General features: G+C 52.3%; 5 protein-coding genes and 1 non-coding gene across 6 annotated transcripts; 3 read left to right on the top strand and 3 right to left on the bottom strand.

Moving 5' to 3' along the window:
- Positions 1-1,317: 1,317 nt before the first annotated feature.
- B0T23DRAFT_389820 (proteasome component PRE3 precursor) lies at positions 1,318-3,302 on the bottom strand. Its single transcript, XM_062837836.1, has 6 exons — positions 2,993-3,302; positions 2,762-2,807; positions 2,631-2,645; positions 2,474-2,508; positions 2,150-2,390; positions 1,318-2,021 (listed from the first exon to the last, which is right to left on the bottom strand). Exons 1-6 carry the CDS (start codon positions 3,024-3,026, stop codon positions 1,703-1,705), a joined length of 690 nt encoding a protein of 229 aa, XP_062688074.1. The 5' UTR covers positions 3,027-3,302; the 3' UTR covers positions 1,318-1,702.
- A 562-nt stretch (positions 3,303-3,864) lies between these two features.
- B0T23DRAFT_42831 (ERV/ALR sulfhydryl oxidase domain-containing protein) lies at positions 3,865-4,814 on the bottom strand. Its single transcript, XM_062840128.1, has 2 exons — positions 4,447-4,814; positions 3,865-4,355 (listed from the first exon to the last, which is right to left on the bottom strand). The coding sequence occupies exons 1-2, from the start codon at positions 4,701-4,703 to the stop codon at positions 3,962-3,964; spliced, it is 651 nt and encodes a 216-aa protein (XP_062688073.1). The 5' UTR covers positions 4,704-4,814; the 3' UTR covers positions 3,865-3,961.
- Positions 4,815-5,774: 960 nt separating this feature from the next.
- Positions 5,775-11,498, top strand: B0T23DRAFT_389815 (uncharacterized protein). Its single transcript, XM_062837835.1, has 7 exons — positions 5,775-7,601; positions 7,832-7,845; positions 7,879-7,952; positions 7,982-9,127; positions 9,201-9,218; positions 9,284-9,346; positions 9,425-11,498. Exons 1-7 carry the CDS (start codon positions 6,115-6,117, stop codon positions 11,033-11,035), a joined length of 4,413 nt encoding a protein of 1,470 aa, XP_062688072.1. The 5' UTR covers positions 5,775-6,114; the 3' UTR covers positions 11,036-11,498.
- B0T23DRAFT_t423 lies at positions 11,494-11,593 on the top strand. Its single transcript has one exon. It is a non-coding gene; the product is annotated as a tRNA-Thr (tRNA).
- Positions 11,594-12,123: 530 nt separating this feature from the next.
- Positions 12,124-13,242, top strand: B0T23DRAFT_346910 (uncharacterized protein; the record flags this gene model as incomplete). Its single annotated transcript, XM_062835979.1, has 2 exons — positions 12,124-12,317; positions 12,634-13,242. The coding sequence occupies 2 exons, from the start codon at positions 12,124-12,126 to the stop codon at positions 12,818-12,820; spliced, it is 381 nt and encodes a 126-aa protein (XP_062688071.1). The 3' UTR covers positions 12,821-13,242.
- An 821-nt stretch (positions 13,243-14,063) lies between these two features.
- B0T23DRAFT_423747 (uncharacterized protein) lies at positions 14,064-15,398 on the bottom strand (the record flags this gene model as incomplete). Its single annotated transcript, XM_062839839.1, has 4 exons — positions 14,064-14,767; positions 14,821-14,978; positions 15,106-15,172; positions 15,266-15,398. The coding sequence occupies 4 exons, from the start codon at positions 15,396-15,398 to the stop codon at positions 14,064-14,066; spliced, it is 1,062 nt and encodes a 353-aa protein (XP_062688070.1).
- Between the last annotated feature and the right edge of the window lie 780 nt (positions 15,399-16,178).

Raw genomic sequence — 16,178 nt, 5'->3', positions numbered from 1 at the left:
CGTCAACACGTGGGCGCGCAAGTCGAGTAAACATTGAGAAGGAAGAGGAAACAACAGAAATACAACCACCAGACAGCCCATCTCGCGACATAACGCCCTTCCACATCCATCCACAACTCTACGACCTCTACCTCAACAAAAGGAAAAACAAGGATGCGCCTATCCTCGTCAACGGTAAAATATCGTGCGCGTCATGCATGCTATGCTAGGTGCGTTGTACAACAAGCAGTGGAAGCACACACAAACGAATTCCGAGATTACTTGCCTATGCAGGTAGGTAGGTAGGTATGTGGTCCGTATCGACTTGACCATATCAACGTTTTACAGAAAAACTTGACCAACCTCCCCTTTCAAACCGATGACCGCTGACCGACATCCTGGTCACTCACCTTCCTTGCTCGGCCCATCGCGCGTCAGTTGTCTTTGTTGTCTATCTTCTGTATGCCACTATGTCGCTGTTGACGCCATTGCCCTTCAGCCCATCAGATGCAAGGTCGGTTACGATGCAGCCCAACCCTGGGACGGGAGACCAGGCTGCCAGCAAACAATATATCCGCCTGTTCAAGGTAAGAGGTAGGTAGGGTATGCTTGCCTGCCACGTCCAGCGCCGTGGATGGCTTGAAGGGCGTCTGAGTTGGTAGGAGCTGTATAAATGGCTCCTTTAGATGAAAAGAGACGTGAGATCGAAGAGTTGAGCGTGTAATTTTACGAAAAGCTGGCGTTTACAGGTACTGGGTACCTGTAAGAACGGAAGCCTCGACCACAAAACACCTTACACCTAAGTTCATTAAAGTTCGAAGCTATATTGAAGCCGGTCTAGAATGGCAGAGGTAAGACAGCAAGGAGGTATCCGTCCTCGTACCACAGCCAGAGGACGACCACGCTTGCGACCGGTACTACTATATGTGAAGCCATTGATTGGTAATTTACGTATTCCACGTATCAGCATCGTTACGTATCAACGGGAACATTGACGTATGAAGTGGGTTCTTCGTGTGACCGCGTTTGACGCAACAAACTCGCCGCGCTCGCTGATGTACAGCAGACTTGGTATCGTTAGCGAGTGATGTGGCAATGGATCCTAGCAAAACTCCTCACTTTCACTCCGCTGGCGCTTATCGAGGCTACATATCTACTTTGATCTATTTGGCTTTCAAGAAGTAGAAGATGTGATGAACCCACAACGGCGGTAGCTTTTGCGTGAAAGAATGGCATCTTGACGTTATTGGCTCTACCTTGTGTAACAACAACTATGACGCCAAACCATGGACACCTACCCATCGCCAACCTCCCGTCGGGTTCGCCACGCCTCATCCATAGTGGGGTATAGTAGCATAGCTATGATAAGTATATGCTACCTAATAATTACAGCACCTTATCCAAATACGAGAGGTCCCGCTTATGAACATGAATGAAGGCCAACTTATCCTCATGTTCAAGGGAATGAGGGACCACTTCCAGCTGTATCAGTTAAGCCTGCAGGAAACAGTTTTGTTTTAGTCTTCCTACATCCAGATCATGGTCTAACGTCTTTTCTTATGTATCATTTCGTATTAACACACCTTCTCTGGTGTACTTTCTTGGCTGAAGGCTGAGGCTGGACCTTTAGCTCGTCTCCTGCTACATTTCATCCACCCATTCGGGTTACAGATAGATGGCCATCATTTCCACGAGCCCAACCAGCCCATTCTCCGAGATCTCATCACTGGTGCCTCACCTTGTAATCCGAATCCGGCAAATACAAATGCCTGTCGGCGCCCTTCTCCGTCAACACCACCATCCTGATGACACCTCCCGAGGAGCCATCCCACTTGATCGCCTCCTTGAGTGCCTCCTTGACAAACGCTACGGCTTCGGCTTCCTCCATTCCTTCCTTCCAGTTGGCGTCGCAGTAACCATAAATGTATGTGGAACCGGAACCACCAATCGAATACGGCTGCTTGTGCAGGGAGCCGCCGAGCGGAATGTTGTACACTTGACCACCGTGGCGGGCATCCCAGCCGGCAATAATGAGGCCGGCACTGTTGAAATCCAATAGTCAGCACGAAATCCGATCTGCGCATGATAAGAGAAGAGGAAGAGGGCGCAAGAGAAAGAGAGAGAAACGCAGCAAAGTGAGATAAAGGGAAGGGGGCCACCAAAAACATACGTCAACCTATCCTTGTTGGCATAAGCAATCTCCTGGAAGACAGCAGCCGCAATCTGTGTCGTCGGAGGCCTGCCGTTGACCATGTGGTACAATCCCAGCTGGTATTGCACAATGTCGGCGACGGCTTGTGTATCGGCGGCGGATCCGGAGCGGCAGCACCAGATGGTGTCGTGTACTTGGGTCAGCTTGTCCGTTACGCGGTTGGCGATGTAGGCGCCTGTGGTTGTGCGGGAGTCGGCTCCTGTTCAAGGTGTCAGCCTGCGATCGACGATTCTGTCTCCGGAATCCAAGGGTGTGTAGTGTTGTTGGCTGGAAGACACTAACCGAGAATAACACCGTCCTTGAATGTGACCGCCATACTGTATTTACATCAAGCTCGTTAGACATCGCTGCTGCTTCGCGTGTGGATACCTGGAATCCTGTCGTGTCGTGGAGAGGCTCGATGTCGTAAGGGAGGGATAGAAGGTCGGGGGAAGCTTACATCGAGGTACCCAAACTATTAGCAGACAAGAAAGTTAGCGGACTACTTCATCTGTTCATGCGCATCGCTTGCGACTATATGATAGGTGGGATTGGAACTAGAACCCTGGGCGCGCAGTGTGGTGTACTTACTTGACCTCACCCTTCTTCAACCTGTCCATGTCGACATGGATGCCATCTGTAGGAGACAGTAGCGGTTAACATGTGTCATCTGTGATCAACCACGGAGGGGGTATGGTGTTGACGGCAGGGAGTTGCGAGACTCGGAGAGAGTTGGTAGGTTGTTGACTTGTAGGCAGTGGTGACGCCGTGATGGTGATGACTTGACATGGAATGCGACGCCGAATGGAAGTTGGAGCTCACCTTCGCTGAGCACGCCCGAAGTTCCAAATTCCATGATGACGGGGCTATCGAGTGGTTGTCGTTCTAACGTAATGCGCAATCAAGTTGTTGGACAGTCTCGTGAACAGTCGGTCGGACGCTCGTCGTAGTGTAAATCGAGAGGACAAAGGCGTGGAGTTGTGGAATCGTTATGGTTTGTCAGTTCCCTTCAAGTTGTGTTGTTCGTTGTACTACTGAAAGGAAGCTCCAACGAACGCTGGGTGAACCTCGAAGGCGGCGAAGGCGGGCCCATCAGAAGGCGGGAAGGCCAGTTGAGTGGACGGGAAGCTCAGGCCCCCTCAGCTCAAGGCAGCTCCAAACACGCGTGTTGCAGACGGCGGGCTTGGCTTGGCTTTCACTCAAAGGGATCACGTGCGATAGCCGCCATGAGCTATGTACTAGGTTCCCTCGAGGTGGGTCGTATCGATTGCTCTTATCTTATCAGTCTCTTTCACGCGATTCGACTCCATCTGATAACGTCATCGTCGGGCTCTCTGCAATGGAGCGATATTCTCTAACCGGGGTTTATGTATACACGGCAGCGTAACCAATGAGACAACAAAGGAAGGGAATTGCCTTGCCATTGTCTTTCGTTGACCTTTTGCAACCACGGCACAGAGGTAATTATCAATACAAAAGACCAATGCTCAATATCTTAACGGCTTTGTTCGCAAAGGGCCCTGGAGCTGGCGGCGGTATAGAAGCAGGCAAATCCATGTCTTTGACAACTTCATTTCGACAGCGCCTTGGAATCTGAACCCCCCTCGGGTCGAGTTCGTCCGGATTGCGACAGGACACCAGTCGATATCGGTATTACGACTGCAATATCCAAGACATTTCCGTCTCTACTCAATGGGCATACCGGCATACGCCGCTCAAGGTCACTTGATGTCCATGCGTGGTTCTCACCTCCCTACAAGTGCAGAATTAACTTTTCCTCCTATTCAACCCTCAATCCATCTTGAGATCTCCTCCCTTCTTTGTCTCTGTTTTGACCTCTGCCCCAGCGCCAGCTTCCCCCGCCTTTTTGGCACCCTCATCTCCACAGCCACAATCATAGAAATCCCCAATCTTGTTACAGTCAAATTGCTCTTTCTTGAGGCGCTTGTTGACCTCATTATGGACAAAGCAGGCCCATCCGGCCGCCGCGTTGCGCCCGCTCGTTTGCGGTGGATACTTCTTTAGCAGCTTCTGGAAGTGCGATGCGCAGTCGCCACAGGGGTAGAGGCGCGCGAACAGCTGGATGTAGGTTTTCAAAGCCAACGATTCTTCGGCGGTCGGGGTCTCGGGGAAGCGCGCCATCATGGTGTGGAAGAGACGCCAGGAAGCGCGGCCTAGTTCTGCTCTGTAGTGGTTATTGTGGTTAGCGAAATGATGCCTGGCCAGAGGGGTATAGCGTGATGTATGGTGCGATGTGATGGGCATGATAGACATACTTGGCCGTCGCATTCTCCAGCTTGGGCGCGATAGAGCCGCCCTTGAGGATGTTATCCGATATGCCAAACGCGGACTTGCTGCCGCCATCGCCACTGGCACTCTTGTGATCTCCGCTGCCGCTACTTCCGCCTAAATCGAGAGTCTCTGAATGCTGTACCACCCCCGAGGAGCCACTCGAGGAGAGCATGTAGGTCGTAAACACAAAGAGAATGACGCCGACGACGAGCATCAGCGTAATGTGCGGCCGTCGCGCCATGATGATGGTAGATCGAATCGATCAGGGTAGTCCCTGTGGAGGTCTTTTTCGCGCCCGGCTGACTTGGGTCGACTTTGTTTTTTTGTCCGAACGTATTTGGTTCTTGTCGCCGGTGATTTCAGGATCCTGCCTGTTTCGCGTGTGGTTGTGAGGATCCGAGCGCACCTTGTTGTAGAGATTAGGTGATGGTATCGTGGGCGTTCAATGAGACTGCGCGCGCAACTACCTCGAGGTCATATTTGTGGCAAGCGGGTAGTAAATATCGTTGTGAAGTAGAAAAGAGTAGGGCAAAGGAGACTTCGCATCAAGAGGATGAATGGACTCGCTGATGATGATCCCCTGAATTGTGGTTCGATGAACGAACCCTTTGAGTTGGCGGAATTGGATGCGCCGATTGGACTTGAAGCGAGAGACCCCACGTCCGGTTTGGTTAGGTGGCATGCCCCTGGCAATCTCCCGTCATCAGCGGAGGGTCGGGCCCAGCCGAGGCTGTGTCTTGGATTGTTTCAGGGGAAGTTGAGCCTGCTGACCCACTGGCCGGACAACCTACAGTCGACCCCCCTGTTCCTGCAACCTCCCCATTATACAAAATCACTATGTGATACAAGGGATTTTCGTGCCCGAATTATTTTACTATATGAATACTTGCTAACTGCTAATTGCAAGCCGCCTGGCCACCCTTAGCTATACAAACTTGCAACTAATAGGGGCTCTAACAGGGGGTTCTAGTACCCCTATTACTGCTTATCAGAGTTTTTATCGGTTATTAGAGTCCTTTATTAGTTATTAGAGCCCCGTATCAACTACATACTATACAATAGTTACGGTGGAGTCTGCCCCTCCATATGCAAAACCGCTATGTAGTGCAAGCCAAAATGGCTGCCCGGATTACTTGCAGAAACAGGGGGGTTGACTGTAACGGGACCCGGACCCGACCTACACGAGGGGAGTGGGCACGCCCGGGCGCTCTAGCCGGCGGGGCCCGGGGGTATCAAGTGGGGCGGCCCTTCTGCGACCTGAACGCGGTGGAGACCTAGACATTGAACTTCCATCCGTTGAAACATCCCCGCAGTTGACCACCGACTGCAGTCAACATCACCTTCCATCAGATGTTTCCCTCGTCGGGAATGCCAACCTTGGCCCAATCACTACTTCTGGACATTTGATCTGCTCTTCAAGACTCCATCTTTCCATCTTCTCTTGCTACTACTGCACACTTGGACATATGCTCCTGTTTTGCTCTCATGGACTCGGTCTCGAGGACAACATCAACCACCACCACCGCGACACCGAAACATGATATGCTTTTTCCCTTTCGTCGTTCCACCTTAGAAAGGCCACATGCTTGAGTCCTCTTTACCCATCATCACAATCGAAGTGACAATACAATACGATCCAAGGCGGCAATACGATGCCCCGCACGCCGTTCTCTTCCCCTTCCTCCTCCTCCGCCATCACGACCAGATCCTCCCCCTCGATTCGCTCTCTGCTGGTACTAGTCGCCCTTGTCAATCTCGCCTGGAGTCTCTACCAGCTCCCGCTCAACCGTGTTATTGAACGCAGACTCTGTCGCGACTTCTATCTTGGCGCCGACCCTTCGGCAATTGGCCATGATGGAAGCGTGCCCGAGGAGCTGTGCAAGCTGGACAGCATCCAGCAGGATCTGGGTAGCATGATGGGCCTCATGGAGACGGGCTGGGTTGCTGGCGACTTTGTCATGACCATCCCCCTCGTGTTGCTTGCTGACCGCTACGGCCACGCCCAAGTCCTGCGGCTCAACCTCGTGCCTCGCGTCCTTGTGCTCTGCTGGACGCTTGCCGTCGGCTACTTCGACCACGCCCTTCCCCTGCCCGCCCTTGCCCTTGGCCCGCTCTCGTCAGTCCTCGGCGGAGACTGTGTCTTCAACTCGATTGTGTACTCGCTGGTCTCGTCGGCTACCCATGACGATGTGCAAAGAGCTACCTTCTTCGGCCAGGTGAATGCTGTCTCGGCCATATTCGCCGCCCAGCTTGGTCCTGCTCTGGCCTCTGGCACCATGAGCATACTGCTGTGGCTTCCTTTGTGTGCCGGCGTCGTCCTTCTTCTCGCCGCTGTGCCCGTCATCTCCGGTCTTCCCGCATCAAACACCGGCAGTCATAGACGCCAGCACGACCAAGAGTCGATAGCGCCCCTGCTACCGCAAGACCTCCCTTATCGTCCGGATCCCACGCTCAGCATCACAAGCTTCAAAGAGTCCGTCTCTGGTCGCATTTCGTCCGTCTTCAAGGTCATAACCAGCTACCCGCCCAACTTTACACTCCTGCTCGCTAGCTTCTTCTTTACCTCTCTGGCCAGCTCCGACACCAAGCTCATGGCCCAGTACATCTCTAAGCGATATGGGTGGAAATTTACCTCGGTCGGCTACTTGCTATCGGGAAAGGCAGTCTTCAACTTTTTCCTTCTCTACCTTATTATCCCTACTATCTTGCGCCGGCGCCGATCCCAATCTTCTCCATTGTCTTCCTTTCAGTCCCGACGCCTCTCGGACCCGGACGTCTTCACGATTCAGGACCACAAGGTGGCCGATGGATACAACATCAGCTATGCTCAAACATGCCTTATCTTTTCTGTTCTGGGGGTCGTCGCTATAGCCATGGCTTCGACGATTTGGACCCTGGTACCGTCACTGCTGCTTTACGCCATGGGCATCGCACTCCCCATGTTTACGTACTCGCTACTCAAATCACCGTCGTTATTACCAGACCCCAGTGGGCCGGGGATGAGCGCGGCTGGTGATGCCACTGTTGTGGTTTCGGAAGCTCAGATTTTCTCAATCGTTATGCTGGTCAAAACGGTAGGCTTGCTGGTCGGAGCACCGACCATGGCTGCTTTATGGGTGCAAGGCGTCAAGGTCGGCGGGTGGGCGCTGGGTTTACCGTACTTTCTGAGCGCTGCTTATTATGCGCTTGCCATGCTCGTGGTGTCGAGGATAAAGCTTTGACACGGCCAGCTTGCCAGGGATGCGTTGGAGCTTAGGTTCAAGACAAAGGATTCTTACCGTAGGTCCTCCCCCGAATGATGCCATGCTTGGACACAACAAATGACTACCCGCATCCGCGTCCGGAGTGCCTTTGTCCATGCCGCCTTAGGTACCTAGCACAGAGTTACTGGATCCGGGCATGCTTTGTTTACCCAGAGATCTCGCGACGAACCAGAAGCCCCTCAGGCATAAGTACGCAGTTTCCCAGCGACTTGGTCGACGCATACGGTGTGGAAGTCACTTTGATTTTTTTTTTCAGCTTCTTCCGCGCACTTGTCTACATCGACTTCCTTCCTTTCGTCGCATACCCATCATGGCAAACCAACAATTACCTCCTCCACGCCGTCGTGGGGATCATTTGTTCGAGCGATGGGGGGTTAAGCTACATGAGGACAGCAACGGCATTATCTCCTCTGGATTACTTCCCATGTTCCCGACTGTTGACGGACCGTACGGTCTCGCTGAAGACCTTTGGTGGACGCATAAGCGAGCGCTGCAGGAGGCGGCTACACACGCGCATCCGATGCCAAAGTCCATACCGAAGCCCTCGGGCGTACAGCTGGACGAATTGTTCTGTACCGAACGGTGGCAGCAGGTCGCTCTCCACGGCCTCAGAACTTGGGAGCTTCCTTCCCTCAACCAAGGTATCATAGGGACAAGTTACTGGCAAGAGGTCTTTATGACGGACCTCTCAATCATGCAACTTTCCAATATCAGCGTCACAGTTGAGCAATTCCCGGACATTGATCTTATCCACGTTGACGAGAGCAAGTGGCACATAGCCTTCCGCCGCAGCCGGTGGTATGATTTGCGGGGTGTTGTGTTGGAAAAGGACGTCAACGGGCGCCCTACAAACACTCGAAATTGGAGTGTAGACGACAACGGCCTCTGGGGTGAACTGCGAGTCGCTATTGAGATGGCCAACAGGATGCTGCACCACGTCCTTTACGGCGACTGGATTTCTGCACTGCTGGAGGGATCCACGGATCCGATTCCGAATGTCTTACCACTCTCAGGAAATCGTATGCCCCAGCGGATGGTTTCGCCCGGTGAGGCTGGAATAGGGCTCAAGCAACCCGACCAGCGGATCGCCAACCGAATATGGCACCAAATTGAGCTTCTATCACAGTGGATAATCTGGTCGTTTTTTGATCCGCGGGATTTGGACAAGTATGGGTCATCGGGCCAGCCGGGCGGTGTCACAGCCGGTTACTGCAGCTCAGCACAACTGCGAACGGTGATGGAGAAACCTCTTAATCCCAGCGCCCTTCCACACCCGCATGACCCCGAGGTGTTCACCGATATCAAAATCAATACTATGCTTCTCGAAGCGTTGCTTTCCATCTCAAATACTCCAGAGGAAGTTGCTTCCAAACACACCACGCGGCTCCAGTTAGCGCTCGTAGTAAGTATGATCCTGAGCGTCCCTAAAGCCCCTGGGGCATATAAATCAACCAAAGCTGACACGAGCTTGCTAGATAGTACACGAGTTCATGGCAAGTAGCATCGCTCGTCTTCCTGATTAATCTACTCCAGTCGTAGACTAACCCGTGTTGCGTAGCATGCACTTCAGCAGGCAAGAGTCTATGTCAGTACTTGCTCAGGCGGGTGGCAATATGAACCGGTAAGTCGACTCATTGAACGTTACCATCCAAACGTACCTATTTATTTTGCTAATCCAGGAGAGTTCGATGTCATACAGTATTATAAAAATGAAGTTTCTGCAGAACTGGGTTGGTCACAGGAACAATCTCTTCTTGACGCTGTCACAATAATTGGACCTGTGAACGTCTTTGTGCCTGACAGCGACTTCCTCTCCCGGGCTGGCCCTGCGTTTACTATTGCACAATCATGGCTTGATGACCCGACAGTACGTGTAAAAGGTAAAGAACTACAGGAACTAGATGGTTCTTTGCGTGGTGCGCTGGATAGAGTTACCTCCCAGATGAGCCCCCTACCTACATACTGGTGTTCCCGGTTCCAGTCCCAGAGCTTTTGGGATTCTCATGTTGCTGTATACGGGAAAAGCGCGCTCAAAGCTGAACCAGTGGTGCGCACTAAGCAAAGGATCAGCAGGGGGAACCATGTGCGGATGTACCACGCCAGGGGACACGTGCAACCGTCGCTGTTGCGTCACCAACCGATAGTACCGAACCAGATGCAGAGGTTCCGGCTAGAGGAAGAGCAGACGTTCCAATACATGGAGTTCCGCAAAAAACTGTGGAAAAGCCTACGGCCTTGGTACAAGCAGTCTTACCGGATCTGGCAGAAAACCCCGTACTCGTTTCTGCGCCTACGCCGACTGATTGACCAGTTCCGACAGGCGGTCCTTCAACGAAACCGTGCCGATGCGGAAGCCGCAGTCAAGGAATACAGCAGCTACCTCAATGAACTCGCCTTCGATCTGAGTACACCCTACAATTTGACCCCTGCCCCTCCCGGGACCGCACCCTTCTGGTTCTTCGAATTTCACCATCATCCGGCCCTGTGGCCCTTTTGCATGCTCGAAGTTATGATGCATGCGTCTCTTCCGTATGACTGGTCAATCTCAGTGGGGAAGAATGCAGCACCTCCATCCGCGCCGACAGCTACCACCAGCAAAGTATCCTTGCCCAACCGCTGGTTTCCGAGCCAGCACGCCCGGGCTGCCGGTGCCTTTTTCAAGTATCCATTGTTCTGGACTTCCGTGGACGAGCCTCCCAACGCCAGTTTGGCCAGGCCTGATGTCACTGACCCCAGCGAAATCTACCCGCCTATGGTCTGCAGAGTGTTCGCCAGGCCCCACGGGACATTAACATGGCCTTCACCCAAGAGCCTGACATCCCTTTACAAAGCTCGCTGGGACATGCTCTTTGCCACGGAGAATGAGAGAATCAAACAACCCATGAAGAAGTACCCCATCTCCAAGAGGTTGTGGCAGGCTCTCATGGACCAGTACAAGCAGCTTCTTAGGCAGAACCAACGCCTCGGTGAAAATAACAGCAACGGGCAGTGGTTAGACTTTGACTTTGTATTCCCCCCTTACGATGAGAACGATGAGTTTGTGGTTTTGGAGAAGTTCAGCAGGCCCATGTCATTCACGCGGTGGATAATGACGGGGTTTAGCGCCCCGGACTGGTTTCTGCAAGGCCATGCGGATCCTGACAAGCTGACAGTCATGTCCAAGCCAGCGCCTGCACCGGCGGACGCCCCCGAGGTGTACTTGCCCAGTGAGGATGAGGGGGATGGGGATGCGCCCGAGGTTTGGCAGCGTTGGTGGCCTGTTCACCCTTATGTGGATGTGGACATGGACGTGGACATGATGGATGGGTGATTTCGAGAGCTGAGCTGCACCACCGACCGGGTCGGGCATGTCATGTTTCGTTGAGGCTACAGGCTAGTAAGACGATCGGCCAGTGACTCGCGCAGGAAGGAACAAGACACAAAGAGATGCAGAAGCACATGGAAGAAGAAGAGGAGGAAGGTTCCGGTAAAGTAGGTAAGGCGGGTGCACCGCATTCTTACAGCAGTTTTGGATGTTCCTTGTATTTGTCTTTATTCAGATTGTGGTATATTGATGTGGTATAGTATTTCCGCTGTAGAGTCTATGCTTTGTCATAGGAGCAGTCTGATATATACCAAAGTTCGCTTCACTGCTGTACTTCATGCTGTGCGACGTTGGTTTTACAGGAGAGTTTGGCGGGAGATCCTTCTGTTTCACGGTCTGGTCCGAAGCTTGACCTTGATAAGGGATTATCCCAGCACTATGATTCAACCATTAATACAGGGTTAGCCCGTATAGCTCAGTGGTAGAGCGCATCACTCGTAAGCTTCCTTTGGAAAGTGCAACTACGATATGATGAGGTCCGCGGTTCAATCCCGCGTGGGGGCATGTCTTTTTTTCAACTTTTTTTCGATATGACTATGTCACTCGCACTTAGTGATACCGACATGGTCGATTAATCTGACTCTTTCATGTTCACTTTGTTTCGATTCTGTACAATTATTTGGGGAGCGGATGTTGTCGATTCTGTTGTCGTGGATATGTGTACTTTCCAGGTTGTCACTTTGATATGTCCTTGATATGAAATTTGGCGTTTTGTCAAACTCAGCCCAACCCAGCATACCTTTAACGCCCACGGTCCTCTCCAACTCCTCCATCCCGTCTTCGTCCCACAGAGTCCACGTCACCATTACAACTGAGTCCCGAGTGTCAAGGGGCGACAACATCTACCTGGCCATAACACGGTCACCACCAAAATAACAGTAGCCCGAATACTAGCAAGTCGGTTTTTGACTTTATGCTCCCTCATCATCATAATACTATAGTGAACTGGGATATTTTCGACAAGATCTACTTCAAGACTCATACTGAACTCCAACACTTCAGCTTACAATCGAACTTGACCAGAATTGTCAACCATGTTATCACTCCGCTTCTTCTCCCGGACTCTGCTCCGGCCCCGCCTGACTTTTCTCCAAGCCCGCGGCAGCCCTCGCCAGCCGGTGGTGACAAAGGGACAAAAGAAGAATATTCATAAAAAGAGGGAGGCGGAAGATGATTTTGGTGGACCGGGTGGGCAGGAGTTGTATCCTTGGGCTAGTGCTGTTCACCGGTGAGTCTTTCTGTACCCGTCCAGGGACGAGACGTTGGTGCTGTTGTGTAGATCAGATCTGAAAGAGCTGTAGAGTGTAATATTCCCCTTTTATGTCGTTTCCATTTCAAGTTCGGTTTCTGATGTTTTTGTTTTTTTTTTGTTATTTTCATGTTCAACCTGGCCTACCATACAATACCGCTACACACTTCCGTCTCCCTTTCGTTTCTCACCTTACTCGATTACTTGACCTTCCCGTCCAGCCGTCCTGTATCGCCGACCATTGGCAATGGCCCATATGGTAACAAATGTTGACTCAAGCCTGAAAATGAAATAGGAAGTATGCAACCCGCACTGCCGTCGGCGTGGCCGCCACCTGCGCCGTACTTTACACCTCCAAGATGCTGGAGCGCAAGGGATTCTTCAACCAGCCTGGCGATCGGTACGTGCTGACGCATGATAATACCAAGGGAGAGTTGGGGGACGTGATGATGTTGAGGGTCAGAAATGGCCAGGTTGTGTAAGGGTGGGTGAGACTGGAGAAAATGGCGACTGGGAGAGAGATGGAAGGAGAAGAATTATTAAACTATGGAAGGAGTTGAGAAGAGATTGACCGGGAACTGTTGATCGACGGGAAAAAAAAGAAAAAAAGGAAAAAAGAACGAATGGCGATTGTCGAGATAGTGTACATGTACTGGGAATACGGATGGCGGACTGGATCAAGTTGAAATCTGACGGAAAAAGGGATCTATCTGTTCGGCCGACATTGTACGGAGGAACTGCAGCTTGCGATAAATGCATCATCTTTCAAGGGTGTCTGGGTGTGGGGAAGTCCGTGGTCTACATTGTGTCTTTGTCCAGGCATAATGGCCGCCGTGATTGATGTCGTGATCACTGTTTCGTGAATAGAGGCAGGTTCAATCTACCAACCGCTGGAGTAAGTCAGTAAGGGAAAGTCCGATGTCGGGTGGAAAATGGTGGAACCGTGGGATGAGTACCACTGCAGTGTTGAAGGATGTAAGTGTTAGAGCGAGTGGGGGATCTTAACGTCCCCTTCGAGCAAATGCCGTGAAAGTAGCTAAGAGCAATGTTGACCTTTAACACCAAAGCGAGCAGCTACCCCGCACCAATCGCATCGGCAACAAGGCAACAAGGACGGGAGCCACCCGACTTCAGTTCTCTTTCAACGCGTGATCCAAAAACCACCTAGGCAGCCAAACGACGAACCCGCGATCCCATCCGCGCACACTGCAACGTCCACCCATTCCTGTTGCCAATCCGTGCCTTGAGCCTGCAGGGCTCTTGGTCATCTACAGTATCCTCCCAGTCGTACCGCCTGCACTTGTCTCCGTCCTCGATCGCATCCTTCATTCGAGCGCAAAATAACCGCACCACAGTGTCTCGTCGCCGACGTCTCTCCCTCGCCTCGATGCCTGCTTACGGCTCCTCCCTTTGGGACATCTGGTCATTCACCACCATTGAACCGTCCATCGCGAGCGCCGAAACGCTCTCTGTTGCCAGCAGGTCTAGCCCCATCTTTTCCCCAGCCGCCAACTTGACTACCGCCCTGGATGCCATTTACACCGCACGGCCGCTCTGGATGTTGAACATGCAAAATGATGGAAATGGCAAGACGCTTGGGTATTCTTTTACGCGGTGCGCCTGTGTTTTCCGCCCCGGTGTCCCCCCTCACCTCTACTGCTAGCGTATACACATTATTTCCGCATTAACTTTCCTCGTCCATGTCCTCCAGAGTTTACCACAGCTTCATGTAGACGTCCCCAACTCTGCCCTAGGCGTCGGAGCCGCCAGTTCAGCCCTCGGCGTCCTTATTTCCCCCGATCCTCTCGGATTTGCCATAATCTCAAGCGGTCCATACTGCTGCTGCTCCTGCCATTGCCCTGGCGCCCCCATCTGTGCATCTCCCTGCAACTCAACCGGCATCACCCTCTGTGTCATTAACTCCATTGGCTTATAATACTCGACCACATTCTGCCTAACAACGTACGAATACGGACGACTATCACCTGGTGCTTCGGAGTAGGTGTGGGTATGCGGTAGTTCGACGAGCGGACTGCCCACATCTCTGCGTGTGTCTTGGTCGCTTCCACTTTGGTTGCTATCTGATGGAGCCGGGGACTTTTCGGCTGCAGCTTTCCTACGAAGGCGGAGGACGATCCAGATCAGAACGGCGACGAGGGCGCATGCGAGAGTGACGGAGACGCAGATGCCTGCTATGGCGCCGGTGGAGATTGCTGGCGATGATTCTGGAGTGGGGGAGGGGCCTTGCTGTGCTGGTGTTGTGCTCGATGGCACGGGGATGCCGGGGAGGGGAGTTGATTCCGACGACTGCGTGCTAACTGTCCCGGCGGCGCGACTGCTAGAGGATGATATCGTCGTCGACGTGCTCGATGATGACGATGAAGGACTCAGCGTTACTGTTGATACCTTCCCGCTCTCTGAGAGTGTAGCTGTCACAACGACGGTGGGATGGAACAAGTCGTCGTACTGGATGTTACCATACACCGGACGAATTCCTCGCTGGCTTCATAGCCGTCGGAACAGCTGGTCAGGCGCGGACAGCAGGCTTTGGAGACGCCCTTTTTGAGGTTGGTACAGGGCACGGCGTTGGGTTCGTCGCAGGCGGAGGCTTGGTCGACGTAGCAATTGCTCGAGCCGGTTCTGGTGATGGAGGTTAGCGGTTGAGGTACGATGGGCTGTCTTTGCTCCGCGCTTGGGTGCTCGAATAAGGTATAGTATGTAGGGCAGGTGAGGGAATGAGGTAAGATAGGTAAGTAAGGGCACATACCCGGTACAACACCATCCTTTACCAATGCCGCTTTCACATGCCGGATATTGTTGACCTTTTCGCACACCTTTACGATCGTATGGTCAATAAGAACCGACTGTGAGACCCAGATAGGCGCAGGTGACAGGAATCACAACATGAGGCTGGGGTTGAAACTTACAGCACAACGTATTACTTGGAGAACAGAAATCGGTGCTTGCACCCTCACCCGGGAAAGCCTCATCACAGACATCAGCTCTCCCGAAGAGAACGTTGAGGCTTGTCTGCCCGTAAGAGCTTGAAGGAAATCGCATTGTGTCAAGTGTGGGAACAAAGAAAGTGAAGCGAAGGAAACGGGAACGACCGAGACAACCTTGTCTCGTCGGTGATCAGGACTAGCCGGTACCTACCCAGCAAGTTAGGTCACTGGAGAAGGAAAAAACAACAAAATGGAACAAGAACTCAGTTTGGCAATGGGAGCGGGTTCTCAGCAAGTCATATATTACGCGCCTATCTCTGGCCGATTCGGCGTACTAGGCGACATTCCATGCGAAAGCAATCACCTCTTTGGTGGTAAGCACTAAGAGCCACGAACAAACCCAATTCTTCCTTTTCCTAGAAGTGTTCATTTGCAGCCAAACACTTTATTTTGTACGCTCTCGTTCAGCCCTGGAAGGGTTATTGGCGCGATCCTTTGGACAGCCACTTTACTACTTCCAGTTGGTAAACCCGAGTCAGGTAGGATTCTCACGGCAGGTCAAGACCATCAGTGGTGCTTCAGACGGTAGAAGTGGGGCGGAGAGGTGGTCGTTATGCGAGGGTGTGAAGGGTCCTTCTCCACCTTCACAGCAAAATAAACTCCAAGGCCAATCAATTTCCCTGTTTCTATATCCTACAAAGTTCCTAGCTAACGATCTTCACTGTACAGAGACCTCTTCACACGGAGTATCTGCCTTTCCAGGCTTCTTAAACCGAGCGGACAACACAATGGCGGAAGGCGGACCACGTAGCAAACCAGTGCGCCCGCAGGCAGAATTCCAAAGTGATTCCAGGGGTCAAGCGTATCTGGGATCTGCCAGTTCGAAGGCACGGGT

Source organism: Neurospora hispaniola (assembly GCF_033458365.1).
Source record: "Neurospora hispaniola strain FGSC 10403 chromosome Unknown B0T23scaffold_10, whole genome shotgun sequence".
Classification (NCBI taxonomy): domain Eukaryota; kingdom Fungi; phylum Ascomycota; class Sordariomycetes; order Sordariales; family Sordariaceae; genus Neurospora; species Neurospora hispaniola.
The sequence above is the reverse complement of the archived record's forward strand: the minus strand, read 5'-3'. Positions and strand labels throughout refer to the sequence as shown.

Coding starts and splice junctions, on each gene's coding strand:
- B0T23DRAFT_389820 (XM_062837836.1), bottom strand. CDS start 3,026: ATGGAATTTGGAACTTCGGGCGTGCTCAGCGAAG. Junction 2,391..2,473: donor CAAGGACGGTGTTATTCTCG/GTTAGTGTCTTC, acceptor CACCTTGAACAG/GAGCCGACTCCCGCACAACC. Junction 2,022..2,149: donor GCCAACAAGGATAGGTTGAC/GTATGTTTTTGG, acceptor GGATTTCAACAG/TGCCGGCCTCATTATTGCCG.
- B0T23DRAFT_42831 (XM_062840128.1), bottom strand. CDS start 4,703: ATGGCGCGACGGCCGCACATTACGCTGATGCTCGTCGTCGGCGTCATT. Junction 4,356..4,446: donor CTGGAGAATGCGACGGCCAA/GTATGTCTATCA, acceptor TAACCACTACAG/AGCAGAACTAGGCCGCGCTT.
- B0T23DRAFT_389815 (XM_062837835.1), top strand. CDS start 6,115: ATGCCCCGCACGCCGTTCTCTTCCCCTTCCTCCTCCTCCGCCATCACG. Junction 7,953..7,981: donor ACTTGGTCGACGCATACGGT/GTGGAAGTCACT, acceptor TTTTTTTTTCAG/CTTCTTCCGCGCACTTGTCT. Junction 9,347..9,424: donor GCGGGTGGCAATATGAACCG/GTAAGTCGACTC, acceptor GATGTCATACAG/TATTATAAAAATGAAGTTTC.